Source organism: Onychostoma macrolepis, chromosome 23 (assembly GCF_012432095.1).
Source record: "Onychostoma macrolepis isolate SWU-2019 chromosome 23, ASM1243209v1, whole genome shotgun sequence".
Lineage (NCBI taxonomy): Eukaryota > Metazoa > Chordata > Actinopteri > Cypriniformes > Cyprinidae > Onychostoma > Onychostoma macrolepis.
In genome coordinates, this window is record NC_081177.1 from 14,332,027 (window position 1) to 14,351,033 (window position 19,007).

The following is a 19,007-nucleotide window of genomic DNA, read 5'->3' on the forward strand; positions in this document are numbered from 1 at the left end:
TGGTAAAGGAAAAAGTGACTGCCTGGTTAGCAGACGTCAAACAGGAAGAGACGCATGCGCACAGTTCCTTACCTTTTGGCTCTGATACGGTTTTGTCCTTTACAAAGACTGTGTTTGCATAAACAGATAAGCATCACTAATGTTCTCTACTCTGAGTGTTTGTGCAAGCGTGTGTGTCGTTGTATCTGCCCTCTCCGGTCTTTTGCACTGACTGTCTCACTCTTTCCTTCAGCCACATCAACCAGAAGACTCAGTTTGAGAATCCAGTGAAGGAAGCCAAGAAGAAACTCAGCCAGGACGCGTCTCCAACCAGTCAGCCAATAGCAGCGGCTGCAGGAGCAGTACCAACGCCCTTAAGTAAATCTCTACATTTTTTCTGCTTTATTCCCCATTTCCTACTACCTCAGTTTGTGTTTTATTTTATCACTTTAATCTATTCTAAAGCATTTTAAAATTTTATTCCTGTGATCTCCAGTGTCACATGATCCATCAGAAAAAAACTGTGTTGCTTTAATATTTTAGTGAAATCTGTGTGTATGTATGCATGCATGTATGGAATTTTGGATGAATAGGAACAGCTTTTTAAACAATTTTTGTAACAGTGTAAATGTACTGTCACTTTTGATCAATTTAATGCATTTTCAAAAAGGTCTTTACATTTTTAGTTGCCTGACCAGATAATATGTACATACAACCCCATTAAAACAATCAAAACGGTCCAACCTAAACACCTAAGGCTGATTTTTTTTTTTTTTTTAGCAATGGTGATAGGAAACAATTCAGTGAGAATGAGATCAGGAAGTGATAATTGCCACAGAGATCAGGAAGTAGCAAGTGCCATTGTTTTCAATTGCATTGCCAGTAGTTTTTCTGTCCTCACTGAAGGTGAAGGAACAACATGATTTTGCCCCAGTGTGATCTTCAGTCATAGAAACCAAACAAACGCCAGGTCCTGATTTGTTGGGACAAAAACTCAGATTAGCATGGAACAGATATGATTTATTTCTTGATGCTTTATCACACCACACCTGGTTCAGACATGGTTTAAGTGAGAACTGAGCTTATAAAATAAGAGATGCATGAGCTGCTCAGGTGTTAGTTTAAGCAGAGGCAGATCATTTCCATCAGAAGAACATAATCAACATCTGTGGTTAATATGATCTCTGATAATCCCAGAGGCTCAGAGCTCCTTTCGTCATATGCAGCAATTCTGTCAGCTAGCGTGTGTGTTTTACCATCTGTGTGTGTATTTATGTGTGACCGTGTGCTTGTTCAGATACGCTCACCTGCGCCAGCTTTTGTATATTTATGCATGCGTTCCACTTTGTTGCTGGTGTTTCACTATTGATTTAACATTACACATCCTTGTTCTGTCTTCTAATGTGACACTAAGCAGTAGCTCTGTCTCTTTCATTTGCTCTTTTTCTCTGAGCTTTTTTCTTGTTTTCAATAGGTGTTTGCTTACGTCTCAGGTTTCAAAGCACGAGTTTACACCTGGTGTCCAACATATACTTGTTTTGTCCCAATCTGCATGCTGACTAGATGGATGGATGGATAGATAAATAGATAATTTTATTAAATCATTTTATTGCATATGTATATCATTTTATTATCATCATTTAATTGATGAGGTTTCTTCATAATGATTCTGGTTGTCTAAATTTGTAATTTCTTTATTAGTAGCCTTTAATGATTGATGCTGCTTTATCTCCCACTGCCTGGCCCAATATCCAGCAATTCTATCCTGTTGAATGATTGCACTGAACTATAGAGTTCGGCCGGCCAACACATGACAGAGTTGGGTTTTAGGTCGTTCAATGTTACAACAGGCTGTTTGTTGTTTGGCCTCCCTGAGTGTCACTGTCTCCTGTGTGTTCCTCTGTCCTCTGAGCGTTGATTTTTGTCCTCCTATCCCCTCTGGAAGGCTGGCAGTGGACGTCTGTTCTGTCTCATTAGTGAAAGCGCACACAGCCCCCCCAACGCTATGCTCTGTTAGCTGGCCAAGACACTTTAATGAGTGGATGGTGATGCCTAGCTGAGAACAGGGCAGGGACGAGTGCACAAAAATACAATGCAGTCATGCAGTGTTTTCAGAGAATAATCAGAAATTATAACCATAACTATACAATTATGATAGTAACGACAAAATTCATGCGTTTTATTTGTTTTATACATATACTCAAGCAATTATAAAACAAATCTAGCTCTTGCCGCTTGTGCATTTAGGTCATTTTGTAAAACACACACACACATATGTATGTATACAGCACTCATACTACACCTTTAATTAAACATTTCATAATCTGCTCGCCCTATGAGAGAAACAGTGTCCCTTTATGCATAAGAAGCATAAGGTAAACATAAACATCAACCCTCCCCCTTTTCCCAGAATTCCCACACCAGCTGAATGTGAAAACAGCAGTACAGGAGGGATAAATCTAATAATATGCAAGAATGGGTTTGTTTGTACCTGTGTCCAACAACCAATTCACACTCACTTGTGGCTCACAGTTCAAATGTGTGCCATGGTTATTACAATCAACATAAATTCGTTTCATAGGGCCAGTCCAACTCATCAATGTGGCTGTTATGCAAATCCAATTCCCACCACACATGGTGAGATATCCATCCCTGCTCTCCTAATGAGATTGATGTGGCCTCATCTGATGCTGCTGGCACTCTCAAATGAGACAAGAAAAAAATAAAACCGCTGGCTGGGTTAGAAATGACTGTAATTAGTGTATGATCTGCCATTTAGAGCTGATTCAGAGTCAGTGTTGAACACCTTCCTCTTAAAGTGATAGTTCACCCAAAAGTCATTTGGAATGACATAAATGATGACAGAATTAAGTAAGAAAACTGGAAGAAGCGCATATTCAGACACTCAAACCATGTATAAAAAATAAAATACACTTAGCTTATGCAGAGTTTAGAAAGACTGAAAATGCAGCCATCCTTTTCGCTTTATTATTATTCATCAAACAGGTGAAACTGTAAAGTGCTACTTGCGGTCTCTATTGTTTCATAACTCTGTGTGATTATCTGATGTAAGTGCTCAGTGCTGTTACGCTTCACTTAACTTGTTGAGCAGCATGAAACTGGCTCTTTTATTTAATGGATACTTTCTACACACCATTTCCACAGTCCTCCAGGGGTTTTTGTAATATCCAGTAATTGTAGAATGGAATTTGGAAATGTGCAATATTCCTCTCAAGAATTGGAAAGCGTCATCATTGGTTAAGTATAGAATGATATCTAAAAATATTGTGCATTATTTCAAAACTATTGTGCATAATTGTAATGTATTTTGTTAGTTATTGTTTTATAAACTATCGTTCAAAGGTTTGGGGTCAGTAAGGTTTTTTTTTTTGTGAAAGAAATTAATATTTTTATAAAGCAATGATGCATTAAATTGATTAAAAGTGATAGTTTCAAATAAATGCTGTTCTTTTGAACATTCTCTTCCACTGTTCCAGTTGTTTTCAGCATTGATAATAACAAGAAATGTTTCTTGAGCAGCAGATCAGCATATTTGAATGATTTCTGAACGATCATGTGACACTGAAGACTAGAGCAATGGATGCTAAAAAGTCCGCTTTGACATCACAGGAGTAAATTATGTTTTAAAATATATTCATATAGGAAATAATTTAAATTGCAGTAATATTTCAGAATATTACTATTTTACTGTATTTTTGAACAACGTAAGCCTTAGTGAGCATAAAACACTTCTTTCAAAAAAAAAATCGTATTGACAAACTTTTGAATGGTAATGTATATCTCACTTTATACATGGAAAAAGACACATTTTATTATTTACTTTAAAAGTATAAACTCAGATCTACCTATAAAATGTCTGTGACTATTGACATGTTAAAATGACCTTCCAAGAATAAGTAGTAAATTAATATAGTTTAATATATTGCATTATGCTATCAGTCATAAAAATGACCGCAAAATACTATCAGTGTAGCTTAAATTCCTTCTCGTTTTGTAGCATTCTTAAAAAATCATGTTTGTCAGTGTTTAAAGTTTATTTATAGTAGTTAATCTTGGAGGGGTCGCCATGGCAACATAATTTATACACTTGACAAATTTGCATGTGCTCACTGACCCCACAAATTGGTTTAAGAAAAAAAGGGATGATTATCAGCCCATCCGAGGACATTTTATCAGATGAAAACATCGCCAAATGTTGCTTGAGCATTTTCTTAGTGGTTATCAATTAGGAGTTCCTAACCAGAACACTCTTATAAATGTGCTGCTGTGAGGGTAAATGGTTTAGGAGTAATTGAGGAAGAGTGTAATGAATGGACTGCGATTAATTAATTGAAGTGTATGCGGATATATACAGAACAATCCCACTATCATTCACTCATTTAGTAATGTATCTTTTACTCTCTCTATTGCTCTCTCTGTTGCATTATTCAATACGAATGACTAATGGAGTCCAGACCTCCCTCCTTTCCTCTAGTTTTCTCTGTGCTACTGTTTCTTTCGCAGCCTGTTTTGTGATGGTTTAAGTAGTACAGTAAGAAGCACTGCAGGAACAGTTCAGATTAAAGTAAAATTCTTGTTTTTTTATAGAATATTGAAATGTTTAGTATAAATAATTTATCCATGCACATCATTATTTTTTTTTAAATTCATATGCCCTCATAATCTTTAATCAAAGTAACTGCACCTAATCCCTTGCAATGAAATCTTTTCGCTAATGGCATATTTACCTGCATAAGGACAGGACATCCTGTCCAGCGCTAGCAAATGACAACGATCCAATCAATTCCTCATGGACCGAATTAAGTCCCGCCCTATGCTTTTTCCTCATTTCACTGCATATACGTCACAGTAGAAAAGAACAGACTCAGCTTCTGTTTCATGACTTTAAAAGTGAACTTTGCTCAATTTGACAAACTGTAAAGATTTCTATACAAACAGCTCATTTTGAAGTACGTACTCTTTGTCTTGCTTTGTAAACAAGCTTTAAATTATTAGTCTCACATACTCTCTCTATCTTTTCTCTTTTAGATGAAACTGGTTTAAGGGGATTCACACGGGACCCATCTCAGCTGCAGGGTGCTATCTTGTGCACAACTTTGAAAAAGAGTCCTCAGGGCTTTGGTTTCACCATCATCGGTGGAGACCGACCAGATGAATTCCTTCAAGTGAAGAACGTCCTGAGAGATGGACCCGCCGCACATGATAACAAAATCGCTTCGGGTAAATCCACTCGGCTTCTGTTCATTAAGTTCTGAGGCAACTTGTTGCTTATTTTATGAATGTTGATAAGCCATCGGGTATTTAATTTGATATAAGGATTGTTATGCACATTAACAGCCTGGATCATTGGTGTTTATCGCTGCAGTCTCGAATGGTACCATATGTGGCGCATTGCTGGATGCCACATCCATTTCTTGGAACATTGCCGGGTTACTACATTCCAAGTAAATAATCCTGTGAAAGTGCCCACAGCGGGATCGCGTAGATAGCGATAAAATAAATCAGAATCAGTGGGTGAGCATCAGGGGAGCTAGCTTTCCTGCAGAGTTGCGTTTGGCGATAATTGCAGCGCTTACACTAACACTCACTACCCTCCATTACAATGTGAAGAAACAACTCCTTGTATACTTCAACTCCCTGGAGACATTGGTCTGTACATAGAATTGTAAAACAGTTTAACCGAGATCTACATTTAATTCTGGATTCAAGTGCGGTGCAATAAACATGCTTCAGCTGGCTCAAAGAGGCATGCTGAAGGGTAGATTCATCTGCATCCAGTTTCTTTATGCAAATTCTTATGTTTGGTCAAGAAGCTATCAAAAAAGCCATAGAGGTCTGTTTATGAGCCTCTTTTTGACCTGGCAAAACATTAATCGTAATTGTGGATTCTCACTATTTGCTTTTGTTCATTTGGTATTTGCCAGACTTTTGACTTTGACTTTGCAGCATAAAGTTTGGTCCTCATTTATGATTATTCTGGCCAAGAATAGCTTATTTAGATGCTGAAATTTCAGCAGCCATTACTCCAATTTCCTTCAGAAATCATTCTGCTGCTCGAAAACATTTCTGATTATTATCAATTTGGAAAACATTTGTGCTGTTTAATATTTTTGTGGAAACCAAGATATGTTTATTTTTTCAACATTCTTTGAATAATAGAAAATTCAGAAGAACAACATTTGTTTGAAATGGAAGTCTTTTTGTAATATTATGAATGTCTTTACTGTCACTTTTGATTAATTTAATGCATCCTTGCTGATTGAAAGTATTTTTTGTAAGACTTAAAGTCAGGCAAACAGATTGGAACTGATGATTTCAGTCAGTGCTTGTCATTTTTATGTGCACTATATTTATCTAGAGGTCAGTGAGAAGTATTTTGCTTGTTTTGTTAACAGAATATCTAAACTCACACTAAAACCTCATGACTAGCTGTATGTTGCGGTCCTGCTCGCCTCGCTCCGAGCAGGACTTGAACCGTGGTCTCTGGTGTGGGAGGCAGGCGCTCTAACAAGGAGGCTAAAGGCCACGGCCTCTAACCTCAGTCGCTAGAGCACCTCTTGACATCAGGGGAGTGAGGTTTTACCTGCACAGCACTTACCCGCTGGCCTCTGCTGCACTCACCCCCCTAAATCTCACTCCCATCTGGGTCACGGCACCAATGTTGCAGTCCTGCTCGCCCCGCTCCGAACCGGGGTCTCCGGCGTTGGAGGCGGGCGCTCTAACAAGGAGGCTAAAGGCCACGGCCTCTAGCGTCAGTCACTAGAGCACCTCTTGAGATCAGGGGAGTGAGGTTTTACCTGCACAGCACTTACCCGCTGGCCACTGCTACATGTAAACCAGGCCTTGATCATCTGAATGAAACATTGACGCTCGCAACGCTTTGACAGGTTGTGTGCTCCGTGCCAATATTACTGTATTAGCAGCAGGATGTCTTGGGCAGAACAGTGACTTTCAAGAAGTGAAGCGAACCTGGAAGGATGCCATTGATTGGTCAGGAGTAGAAAAGGATGCAGGAATCCCCCAGCGTCCTCTGCATTGATCAATAGACACACTTCCTATTAGATAGACTGCACCAACTGAGCAGATCATTGACTTTAGCTGGAGGAATGGTTACGTGGGCACTGCCTCTTTATCACTGCATATCATACTCATACACACTCCCCCGTGAACAGAACAGAAGTAGCCAAGACAGCTCTCTTTGCTGGAATCAAAATGAACAGTTTAAACACACTGGCAGGATTTGTATTTGTGCTCAAATTGACACAGTGGCTATGTTCCAGATCCGAGTGAGATTGCCTTGCTATCTATTGTCTTTTATGCACAGTCAGATAGCTTCAAAGACACTATGCTTACTAAAATTGAATCTTATTAGAGACTGATATAAAAAGGTTTTATATAGACAGCAATTATAATGGTCATTCACATCCCACACAAACAGCAGTCTTCAAAAGTGCATGATTCAAATGTTAGCATGTTGCTGAACTAAAACAAATTGCATAACGCACAGATATCGGATGTAATTGTGTTTTAATTAGATTTTTTTTTTTTTTGATACTTTTCAGTACTGGGGAAAAAAAGTTAATGCAAATGTATTATGGAAGCGCTTTATAGATACATACAATTTTCTCTTATATTTTGTCCAGAAATTGCTATTTACTGTTTGAAACAGCCTTTGCATCAGGAATGCATAGGAAACGCTTCAAATGCTAAAAATTAATATTCTATTAAGAGCAAAAACAGTGTTGTTGTTGTGACACAAAACTATTAAAAATAATTTTCATTATAAAATAAAATAAAATAAAATTTTATTTCAATTGAATTAAATTATTAACATAAGAATTAAAATAATAGATCATTTAAAACTTGGGGGAAAAAATGTAAATGAATATTAGAAGTGTTGCCTGTAGCAGCAAACTAAAATAGAAGTTAAATGCTAAAATTACTAAAACTGATTAAAAATTCTAATGAAAACTGAAAATATGAGAAGAAACGTTATTTTAAAATATGAATATACTCCAGTAGTATATGAATAGTAAAATAGCATTAAAAAAAATATAAAGCTTTTTATTTAGAACATTTGAGTACTGAATAAATGTAATTTTCACTGAGCTTGTCACATTGCATTCTGGGAATGCCTTATGTGTGAAGGATAAATTCAATGCTGCCTTTGGCCATTTTGACCATAACAAGGTATCCAAATGTTTGAAACAGGCTGTGAGTGCATGAGAAACTTGACTAATGATTAACATCGAATCTAATGTTAAAATGCTTCTAAGTTAAAACACAAAATGCATATTTACATACAAATATTGAGGTAGGTTATGGACTTTAATTAGATTGAACAATTTGTCATCACATCATGTGATGATGGCCAAAACAAGATCTTTTGCAAGGCGTCATAACTTTGCCTAAACATGCTGTCTAGGTAGGGTTTGGAACAGCTGCTTCATTCATCCTTATTCTTTATCTCTCGTTTAGGTGATGTTATAGTGGACATAAATGGTACATGCGTGCTGGGTAAGACCCATGCAGATGTGGTCCAGATGTTCCAGTCCATTCCTGTGAATCAGTATGTGGATATGGTCCTGTGCCGTGGATACCCACTGCCAGAGGACACCAACTCCAGCGAAGAGGGCACGGGCGACATAATAACTGCTATGCCAGGAATGGATGGGCAGCCCATTCATTCAGATGGGACCCCCTCTGTGCAGGACCTCCATTACATGACCACCGATGGCAGACATCCAGCTGCAGCAATGCCCAACGGACGCTACCCAGAGGTGGGTGAGAACACCCTGCTGCAGCCCGAGCTGGTCAGCGTGCCTTTGGTAAAGGGGCCGAGCGGATTCGGCTTTGCCATCGCAGACTGTCCGCTGGGTCAGAAGGTGAAGATGATTCTGGACGCGCAGTGGTGCCGAGGTCTGCTGAAGGGGGACGTGATAAAGGAAATTAACAGGCAGAATGTGCAAACCCTCGCCCATGCGCAGGTGGTGGACATCCTCAAAGACCTGCCCATGGGCAGCGAGGTCAACGTCCTGGTGCTCAGAGGAGGTGAGTGATGGAGAGAGTCTGACCTGGGGTCCAATTACCTCATATTTGTTTTGATTACATCCCATTGCAGGCCTCATGTGGCTCTAGTGCCAGTTAAAGGGATAGTTCATCCAAAAACTAATAGTCTTTCATTATTTTCCAGTGTTGTTTTAGTATTATTTATTTATTTTTAAAGATTTATTTTTGGCATTTTGCCTTTTATTACGATAGGACATATCTGAACTGACAAGCGAAGTGGGAGAGAGATAGAGGGGCGGGATCGCGAAAGTTCATCGACTCGGGATTCGAACACGGGACGCCCGTAGTGCAACGTCGCTGTATGTTGGCACACTGCCCACACAAGGCTATTTATATGCTATTGTAGTATTTATTTATATTTTGAATTAGCTTTTATTTTTACATTTTCAGTTTTAATTTTCATTTTTGTTTCAGTTTTTCCCCATCAAATCAGGCTGTTCTGAGATTCCTGTCAGCATGACGTAGTTCTGCACAGGGCCCTCCCGCGATAGTTGATTGACAAGGCCGTTTTACCTTAGACCCGCCCTGAGTGAGGGTGCAGGGGAAGACAACATGTCTCCAATTAGGCGATTGAGGTGTTTTGTTATTGGATGTAATAATGAACATAGCAGTCGTCATTTACTCCCGACATCTGAGCCGTTGAAGACGCATATAACATTACTTTCATTTTGAAGGGAATGCGCCGATCCCGATCTACATAAATACATCCATGTTCGCTCGAATCATTCGTGATCCAGCCTCACCTACAGTAGTGAGTATAAGGGTTTTTTTTAATGAATCTTTGCAAATCGCCTTTCCTAATTATGTGCTAGTTAGCTGGTTTCGCGGCTGAAGTTCACAGTCTGCTCGTCACTCCACGGAAGAGAGGGGCGGTGTCAGCAGAGCTCATTAGCATTTAAAGCAACATGGACTAAAACACAGCTCACTGAAAACAGAGCTGATTTTGACAGTGTAAAAAAAGGTGTTTTTTACACTACCATTGAGAAATTTTAACCAAAGTATGTTATAGACTTTTCATTAAGACCCTAAAGAATCATATGTGAACCTGGACCACAAAACCAGTCATAAGTGTCAATTTTTAGAAATTGAGATTCCTACATCATCTGAAAGCAGAATAAATAAGCTTTCCATTGATGTATGGTTTGTTAGGATCGGACAATATTTGGCCGAGATACAACTATTTGAAAATCTGGAATCTGAGGGTGCAAAAAAATCTAAATAATGAGAAAATCACCTTTAAAGTTGTCTAAATGAAGTTCTTAGCTATGCATATTACTGATCAAAAATTAAGTTTTCATATATTTACGGTAGGAAATTCACAAAATATCTTCATGGAACATGATCTTTACTTAATATCCTAATGGTTTTTGGTATAAAATAAAAATTGATAATTTTGACCCATACAATGTAATTTTAGCTATTACTACAAATATACCCCAGCGACTTAAGACTGGTTTTGTGGTCCAGGGTCACATATCAACTTGTGGTAAATGGGTACCCAATGACCCCTTTAAATAAAAGTTAGAAATGTTGCTTGGGAAACTAACTGAAATAAAAATAAAGCTGAATAGAAATACTTAAAAACTATTATTAATAAAAATGGCAAATAACACATAATACATTATAGCAGATTTTTAAATATTTATATTTAGGTTTAGTTTATTTTTATTTCCATTTGTCGCCCTGCACCACAAATATAAGGGTCCATTTTTTTTAAAACTGAGATTTATACATTTTTTAATTGATGAATATTTGCCCAAGATACAACTATTTGAAAATCTATTTGTTTCTTCAGTAGAACACAAACGAAGATTTTTAACTCAAACTGTTGCAGTCTGTCAGTCCTATAATGCCAGTCAATGGGCACACAATCTGTGAGAGAGAAAAAAAACATGCACAGACAAATTCAAATTAAACCTTGCAGCTCGTGACGATACATTTATGTCCTAAGACACGAAACGATCGGTTTGTGCGAGAAACTGAACAGCATTTATATCATTTTTTTATCTCTGATACAGGCAATGTCCAACTCTCCTGAGCTCATCCACAACATCCAGCGTGTGACGCGTCAGCGGCTCTGGAACATAGATATATATATATACATAGATATATACGTAGATCCTTACTTATCGCAGCCCATAGAAACAGTCGCTAATGAGGCATCTATGTATATATATCTATGTGACAGAGCAGGATGACGCGTCACGTGCCGGATGTTGTGACAGTCTGACATTGAGGTTTATCAGAGGTAAAAAAGGATATAAATACTGTTCAGTTTCTCGCACAAACCGATCGTTTCGTGTCTTAGGACATCAATGTATCGTCACGAGCCTCAGGGTTTAATTTGGATTTGTCTGTGCATGTTTTTTTTTTTCTCTCAAAGATTCTGTGCCCATTGACTGTCATTATAGGTCTGACAGACTGCAATGGTTTGAGTTAAAAATCTTCATTTGTGTTCTACTGAAGAAACAAAGTCACCTACATCTTGGATGCACTGGGGGTAAGCAGATACACATCAAATTTTCATTTTTGGGTGAACTATTCCTTTAAAGTTATCCAAATGAAGTCATTAGCCATGCATATTACTAATAAAAAAGGAAATTTTTATATATTTACAGTAGGAAATTTACAAAATATCTTCATGGAACATGATCTTTACTTAATATCCTAATGATTTTTGGCATAAAAGAAAAATCTATCATTTTGACCCATACAATGTATTGTTGGCTATTGCTAGAAATATACCCGTGCCACTTATAACTGTTTTTGTGGTCCAGGGTCACATTTTAATCATTTTAGTGCTTAAATTTTATTTCAGTTAGTTGCAAAAACAACGTTTCTAATTTTCGTTAAGGCTTATTAAAGTTTATCCTCAAATTATATAACTAAAAAATTACTAAAACCAAACTTACTTTTCATCTTATATTTTTTGTACAATTTCTTATATAATTTAATTATTTTATTGCAATTAATGCAAATGATTTTCTTAGTTTTAGTTTTTGTTAACAATAATAATAACATTTACTCATGTCATTTCAAACCTGAATGACTTACTTTCTTCATTGGAAAATGACTATTTTTTTTTTCCATACAGTCAAAGTCAAAGGGGTCAAGGAAAGTCTAATGTTGTTTGGTCCCCATTTAGTTTGGAAAATTTTGCATTCCACACAAGAAAGAAAGTCAGTCATACAGATTTGGAATGACATGAGCCTGAGTAAATAATGATGACAGAGTTTTCATTTTTGGTGAACTATCCCTTTAAAGAAGAACTCCGAGAGATAAAGTTGTGATTAAAATGATTTATGTAAGCTGAAGATGTGTGAAGAAGAATAGAGTGAGAGACATAACAGGGAGGATGAGAACTGAAAGAAATAGACGCTTGTGTTTGTGAGTGAAAGATCCTCACATTTTAGTGAGAATGATCATCGTATATCACTATAATACTGTTAAAGCCTGAAGGAAAAAACATTCACGCGTACACTCTGTAACACCGAAAATGGATTGCACTCAGTACAGTACAGCAGGTTACTGGGGTGATTAAAGTTAATTTGTGAAGTAATCGAAATAAAGTGATGTCATTCTTAATTACTCCTCCTCATGCGAGTACAAAGTCTCTGCAACTTCAGTTTGTGCTGCTGCGGTTTGTGGACACTTCATCAATAGTTTATATGCATGAGACTCAGTTGCTACACCAGTTCTACCATCTCCTGAACTCGTAGAGAAAAACCCCTGACAATGTTTTAATTGAATTGAATCCTGTATTTGCATGCACAGCAGCGGGCACATAGCGGCTATACACACAGATCTATATTGCATCTAGTCTGTGGTTTGTCTGGAGCCCAAGTGAAAATATCAGGTTCTGTGTTCACTTACTGACTTCCAAGTTTCAGCTGTCACAGCGCAGACAGCGGATTGTGGCTACAAAAGGTCAAGCGAATTCATAAGCAAGCTTTTCTTCTCTGACTTATACAAACACGATTATATGCTCAAAATCTGCACAAGGAGCAGCATACCACAGATGTGGATGTTCTACATAGTTGTTTTTTTTGTTTTGTTTTTTATAGAGACAGCTAGGCCTTGTTAGTATTCAGAGTTAACATGCAGGCTTCATCATGCACACACACATACTGTACATCAACATGCCTGCCACAGATCATCATGCTCCGCATTGTGTATATATTATGTCTGCTCATTTATTTCTCCAGTATAAGGAAATGCATTGTGGAGTACACTGCCCCTTAGTGGCCAGTGTTGAATTTTTTTTTTTTCTCCCCCACTGTATTAATATATACTAGACTGAAATTCAGCTTCAGGATTGAAACATTTTGGATTTTAAGAATGTTTTGTGTGTGTGTGTGTGTGTGTGTGTGTGTGTGTGTGTTCCTCTGCACTATCGTGCAAAAGTTTGGGGCATGTAAGATATTTTTATTTTTTATTTTTTTATGTTTTTGAAAGAAGTCTCTTATGCTCACCAAGGCTGCATTTATTTGACCAAAAATACAGTAATTTTGTGAAATATTATTACAATTTAAAAATAACTGTTTTAATATTTATAAACACATTTTATTTTTTTTAAATCATTCTAATCTGCTGGAATAATTATTATTATTATCAGTACTGAAAACAATTGTGCTGCTTAATTTATTTGTGGAAACTGATACTTTTTTCAGGATTCTTTGAGTAGAAAGTTTATTTGAAATAAAAATCTTTTGTAACATTATGGATGTCTTTATTGGTCACTTGATCAATTTGCATCCTTGCTAGAAAAGAATTATTCATTTCTGTCAAGAACGAAAACATACTGACCCCAGACTTTAGAACAGTAGTTGTGTGCTATGTTTTTCACACTGAGACAGATGTTGACTTGATTAATATTTTGCAAAGATCTTGATAATTTGGTATTAAAAGTGAAGTGTGCAGAAAAACAATAAATACTAAAGTACTTTCTCCAGCTTGTACAATGTTTACAGAAAGCCATTTATAGGTCGATCTCTGTTGTTTTAAACATTCTGTTTATTTTGGCCTAACTTTGGCTCAGCCAATGCCATGAGTTTGGGGCGGGGCTATCTGTTTATCTGACCAATGACGGACAGAGGCAGCGAGTTCTGTAAACCTGTTTGAAATACTCGTTTCATTTGGTGTCATTAGTGAAGCAAAACTGGCACACTTCACTTTTAAAGGTTTTAGATTTACTAAATGAACTGATGAATTGCCTTACTCCTGCAAAAAAATGGCTCTGTCTAATTAAGTAGGCTTGGAACGTACCTCTTCAACTGTACTTGCTCTTGCTCATTCTCATTTCCCTCTTTATATCTGTTTGTGCCTGCAGGTCAGACATCTCCCGTGAAGTCTCTGAAACCTGTAAGTTCAGCTAAATGTCTTTTAATTACTCAATTTTTGGGATTTAATTTAGAGACACTAGGGAATTTTTATGAAATGAAGATGAAACAGGATGAATTATTTATCGGCCTCGTTCTGGGTTCTTCAGCGAAGCACATTCCTTGCAGTCGTACATTATTCACGGAGCAAGTGCCAAACGCTATAATGTTATTTTAAGAGCAGGATGTGGTGAATCACTTCAAGGCAAACACGAGCTTCTGCAGTGAACATCACTGCTGAGTCAACAAGCCCCTCAGGAGCGCTTCCTATTGGGCTTCTCTCGCAAGTGTTTCTCATACAGGCTCTAATGTTGATTATCTCTCAGAGCAGTTTGTATAGCATTGCATTCAACACGGATATAAACAATGTGAGTCATAAGGACACGCTTTGAGTGACTGCATTAAAAATAATGACATTTCTGCTTGATTAGTACATGATTAAGCAGATCTTCTAATCAATATGTAATGTTTTCAATAAATAGTCAAAAAAGACGCATTTGACATGATGGCCTATTTAAAGGGATAATTCACCCAAAATTGATCATTCTTTCAGAATTTATTCATCCTAATGTCATTCCAAACCTGTATGACTTATTTTCTTCTGTAGAACATAAAAGAAGGTATTTAAACTGAACAATTTTGGTTCCCACTTACTTTCATTGAATGGACTAAAAATACAATGGAAGTCAGTGGGAAATAAAACTCATTAGTTATCAACATTCGCTTGTGTTCAGCAGAAGAAAGAAATGCTTATAGGTTTGGAATGGCATGCGGATGAGTAAATGATGACAGAAATATTATTTCTGGATGAACTATCCCTTTCATATTGAGAGATGCCCATGTTTGGCATAGTACTTGGGATAGTGTTATTCACTGAAGTGCGGTAATGTTGATGAATATTTGGTAATGTTTGTTGCTGTGTTTTTCCGTCTGTTCATTTAGATCACTCCAGCTATTCCCAGTGCCCAGAAGCAAGACATTGCCACCAGTTCCATCAGCACTGAAACTCCCAGTCCGGCTGAACCTGGGCCCCAGTCCCTCCCCTTCCCTCCTCATGCCATCCGCTCCAACTCCCCAAAACTGGACCCGTCTGAGCTCTACCTCAAGTCTAAAGCCATGCTGGACAGCAAACGTGAGTTCAAGAGAGCTAGGAGTGGATATGTGAAACAGTTTTATCATTTACACCAAAATATTTATAGTTGACAGCTAATTTTACTGGGGTTTTTCCAGCTGCCAACACTAAAGAACTGGACGTGTTTATCAGGAGGAACCAGGAGACTGGATTTGGGTTCAGAGTGCTGGGTGGAGAAGGACCAGATCAGCCAGTGAGTGTTGACATGTTTTGATTCATCACCATATTTTCACAATGGAAAATGATGTGACCTGTAACCATGTCATCTCTCTTTAGGTGTACATTGGTGCAATTGTTCCTCTGGGTGCCGCAGAGAAGGATGGGCGTCTGCGGGCTGGAGATGAGCTCATCTGTATTGACGGTGTTCCTGTCAAAGGCAAATCTCACAAACAAGTTCTGGAGCTCATGACCAACGCTGCCCGCAACGGGCAAGTGATGTTGACTGTGCGCAGAAAGCTCACCCATCCAGGTTCGTACCTTGCTGCTGTGTATCCGTATGTGATAACTGCATGCTTGCATTTATGTTCTGACAGCTGTAGACAACCTCCGGAGGTTTCAGTCGTATCTGACAATGATGTCTGAAAAAAGATCCACTCCCTGTGAGAAGTGAGCGTTTCGCTCCATTAGTTCTGAGTAAAGGGCCGAGTTGAGCTATAAAATAATAACCACAAAATCAAAATTTAATGACCACTGTTTTCAGTCAAAGCAGAAGACTGTTTATGTGTTAACAAAACAATGACTCAATGCGCTGAGTAACTATAAAAGAAAGACGCCTCGAGACAACACACACTGGGTAATTTGGGAAAAAAACTTCAATTATGAAGCCATTATGAAATTTGGCTTAATGCCTCGTAGCAGTTTTTTCAACACTTTCATAATGTTCCCTTTCAGTTTTGTTAAAGCACACTGGGATTTTGTTCGTTTGTTTTACTTCATGTTGAACATTGGTAGAGATTTTTGCCAGTTGTTTTTTTCATGAATCATCAGACCCAGACGGAATCGGGCAAACTATTTAAAAAGCAATACAATAGGTGGATGTCTAAAATTAACACTAGTAAATCAAAATTTGGCTTTGATGATTATTACATATAAAAGAGCATTACTTGCCAATGACCAAACACTTAAAGTAACTGCCAGAACAATAAAAATAATCCTCACCTCACTGAAACATAAACAATCCCATTGTGATATGAATTTATAAAACTATTTTATAAATGTTTAAAATATAATTAAGAAAATATAAAGCTGAAATAAAATAAAAATAAATGTTATAAAAATATCTAAATAAAATATAAAACAAATAAATAGAATATATTAAATATAAATAGAATATAATTAATAAAAAAATAATCAGATATATCTTAGTACTTCAACTAATCTAAGTTTCAAATTTTCAGTTTTTGTTTTAAGTCTTGTAATCATTTTGGGCTTTTGTCATGTATATAAATAGTACAAAAATAACACTGTACAGTATCTTTGTTCATTTAAACACTGAATATTGCATATGCTTAAGCAGAAAGAGAGGAAGATGATGGGGGTCAACCTCAGGCCCCACATGCTCCAGCGCTGGTCAATGGCTCACCCAAACCACCCCACATCGAGGTGTCCGGCCACAGCCACCCTCAGCCCTACGATGTCACTCTTCATCGCAAGGACAACGAGGGCTTCGGATTCGTCATCCTCACCTCTAAAAACAAGCCTCCTCCTGGAGGTTAGAAATGACTTTCAAAGCTTTTTTCCATTAGTCTCTTCTTGTGTGTCTGGTCTGTGTCTGTCTCTTCATCTCACCCCACCCTAATTTTCAAGTTTTTGCTACTTTTCTGTCAGCTTCCAAAAGCACACCTTGTTCTGCTGCATTAGATGTGCAACAACAGACTCATAACATTGTTGAAAATGTGGCTGAAATCTACATTGTGTCTTTCATCCAGTCTCTTGTAGGGGCGACGCACTGTGCAATGCAATTACAATAATACAATCAAAGCTAGCTTAGCTGTGAAGTATTACAGTAATAAAACCAGAGCTGTAACAAAAGCCTTATTCAGATATAATGGCTGTTACCATTAGCTCAGAATGTGAACGCTTGTAGGATTTATTTGTGAAATTATGCTGTAAAGTTGAAAATGTAGTTTGAAGCTGAAGGGTGTATTTTCCTTGTGATGTCTAGGTTGTATTTAGTCAAGATAGTAATATTACAGTTTATTTTAAAATGTAATTTATTCCTGTGATGCAAAGCTGAATTCTCATTGTCTTCAGTGTCACATGATCCTTGAAAAATATGCTGTTTTGAAAACATTTCATATTATTATCAATGCTAAAAACTGTTATTTTTGTGGAAACATGATTTTTTTTTTTCTTCTTAATGTATGTACCGTGTAATGCATGGTGTTTTTCCTGATCATGTGACAACTTTAAATCTTTTGAGAATAATCAAATATATTTATAAGTATCAGTTGTCACTATCTCAGATCCTGTGGTGCTTCTAGTCTGTCAGTATATCTAAGATGTATAAATGAAATAAGCATTGATCTCTGTCTGTCCTCAGTTATCCCGCATAAGATTGGTCGCATCATAGACGGTAGTCCCACAGACCGCTGCGGTCGGCTGAAAGTGGGTGACCGCATCTCTGCTGTGAATGGCCAGTCAATTATTGAGCTGTCCCACAATGACATTGTGCAGCTCATCAAAGAAGTTGAATGCTGTTACCCTCACGGTGGTGCCTGAGGAGGGTAAGCTTTTGAGGAAACTATATCATTTCTCTTCATTATTCTGGTGAACAATGAGCTGATAGAAGGAAGCAGTAGAATGCATATTGATTTTGTTCGGTAACAAACAGGTTGTTAAAGCATTTGACTTTGAAACTTGAGATGGAGTTGTGTGTGTATGTGTGTTTCTGCCACACTGATAATCCTGTTTACTTTTCAGAACACAGCGGACCGCCGTCAGGCACTAGTTCAGCCAAGCAGAGCCCAGCCACCCAGCACAGAGCCGTGGGACAGCAGCCTGCCAGCCGAGATGACAGGTACAACAAGCTCCATCCTGACGGCCGGTTCAATCACAACACGCACGCACACACACAATCACAGTCTTTACAGTCAACACACAAATATTTTACTGTCACATTTTTTTAAAGTCAGTTTTTGCTGTTGATTTATTACTTTAAGAACTATGATAATCTAAACAACATGATTTTAGTATTTTCAATTACATTTTTTATCAGTTTGGCTTAAGAACAAAAACATTTTTCTGCATCATTTGCCATCAAACTGTTTTTGTTTTTTAATTATTATTATTGTATATAGGATACATAAAATTCTAGCTATTAAATCAGCGAGACAAAGATGACTATTAAATACCAAACATTTGAAAACAATCCAATGATTTAAAATGTGATTGAAATGACATTTTGACAAAATCGTGTCAAATTATGA

The 19,007-nt window shown here is 37.4% G+C and overlaps 1 protein-coding gene across 1 annotated transcript in view; it reads left to right on the forward strand.

Moving 5' to 3' along the window:
* Nucleotides 1-19,007, forward strand: part of magi3a (membrane associated guanylate kinase, WW and PDZ domain containing 3a) — a 156,796-nt gene that overhangs the window by 127,421 nt on the left and 10,368 nt on the right. The window contains exons 8-15 of the mRNA XM_058762909.1: nucleotides 233-357; nucleotides 5,029-5,220; nucleotides 8,479-9,051; nucleotides 14,399-14,430; nucleotides 15,390-15,579; nucleotides 15,678-15,772; nucleotides 15,856-16,048; nucleotides 17,096-17,290. Of these exons, the coding sequence (XP_058618892.1) occupies nucleotides 233-357; nucleotides 5,029-5,220; nucleotides 8,479-9,051; nucleotides 14,399-14,430; nucleotides 15,390-15,579; nucleotides 15,678-15,772; nucleotides 15,856-16,048; nucleotides 17,096-17,290 (1,595 nt within the window). The remainder of the gene's footprint in view (nucleotides 1-232; nucleotides 358-5,028; nucleotides 5,221-8,478; nucleotides 9,052-14,398; nucleotides 14,431-15,389; nucleotides 15,580-15,677; nucleotides 15,773-15,855; nucleotides 16,049-17,095; nucleotides 17,291-19,007) is intronic.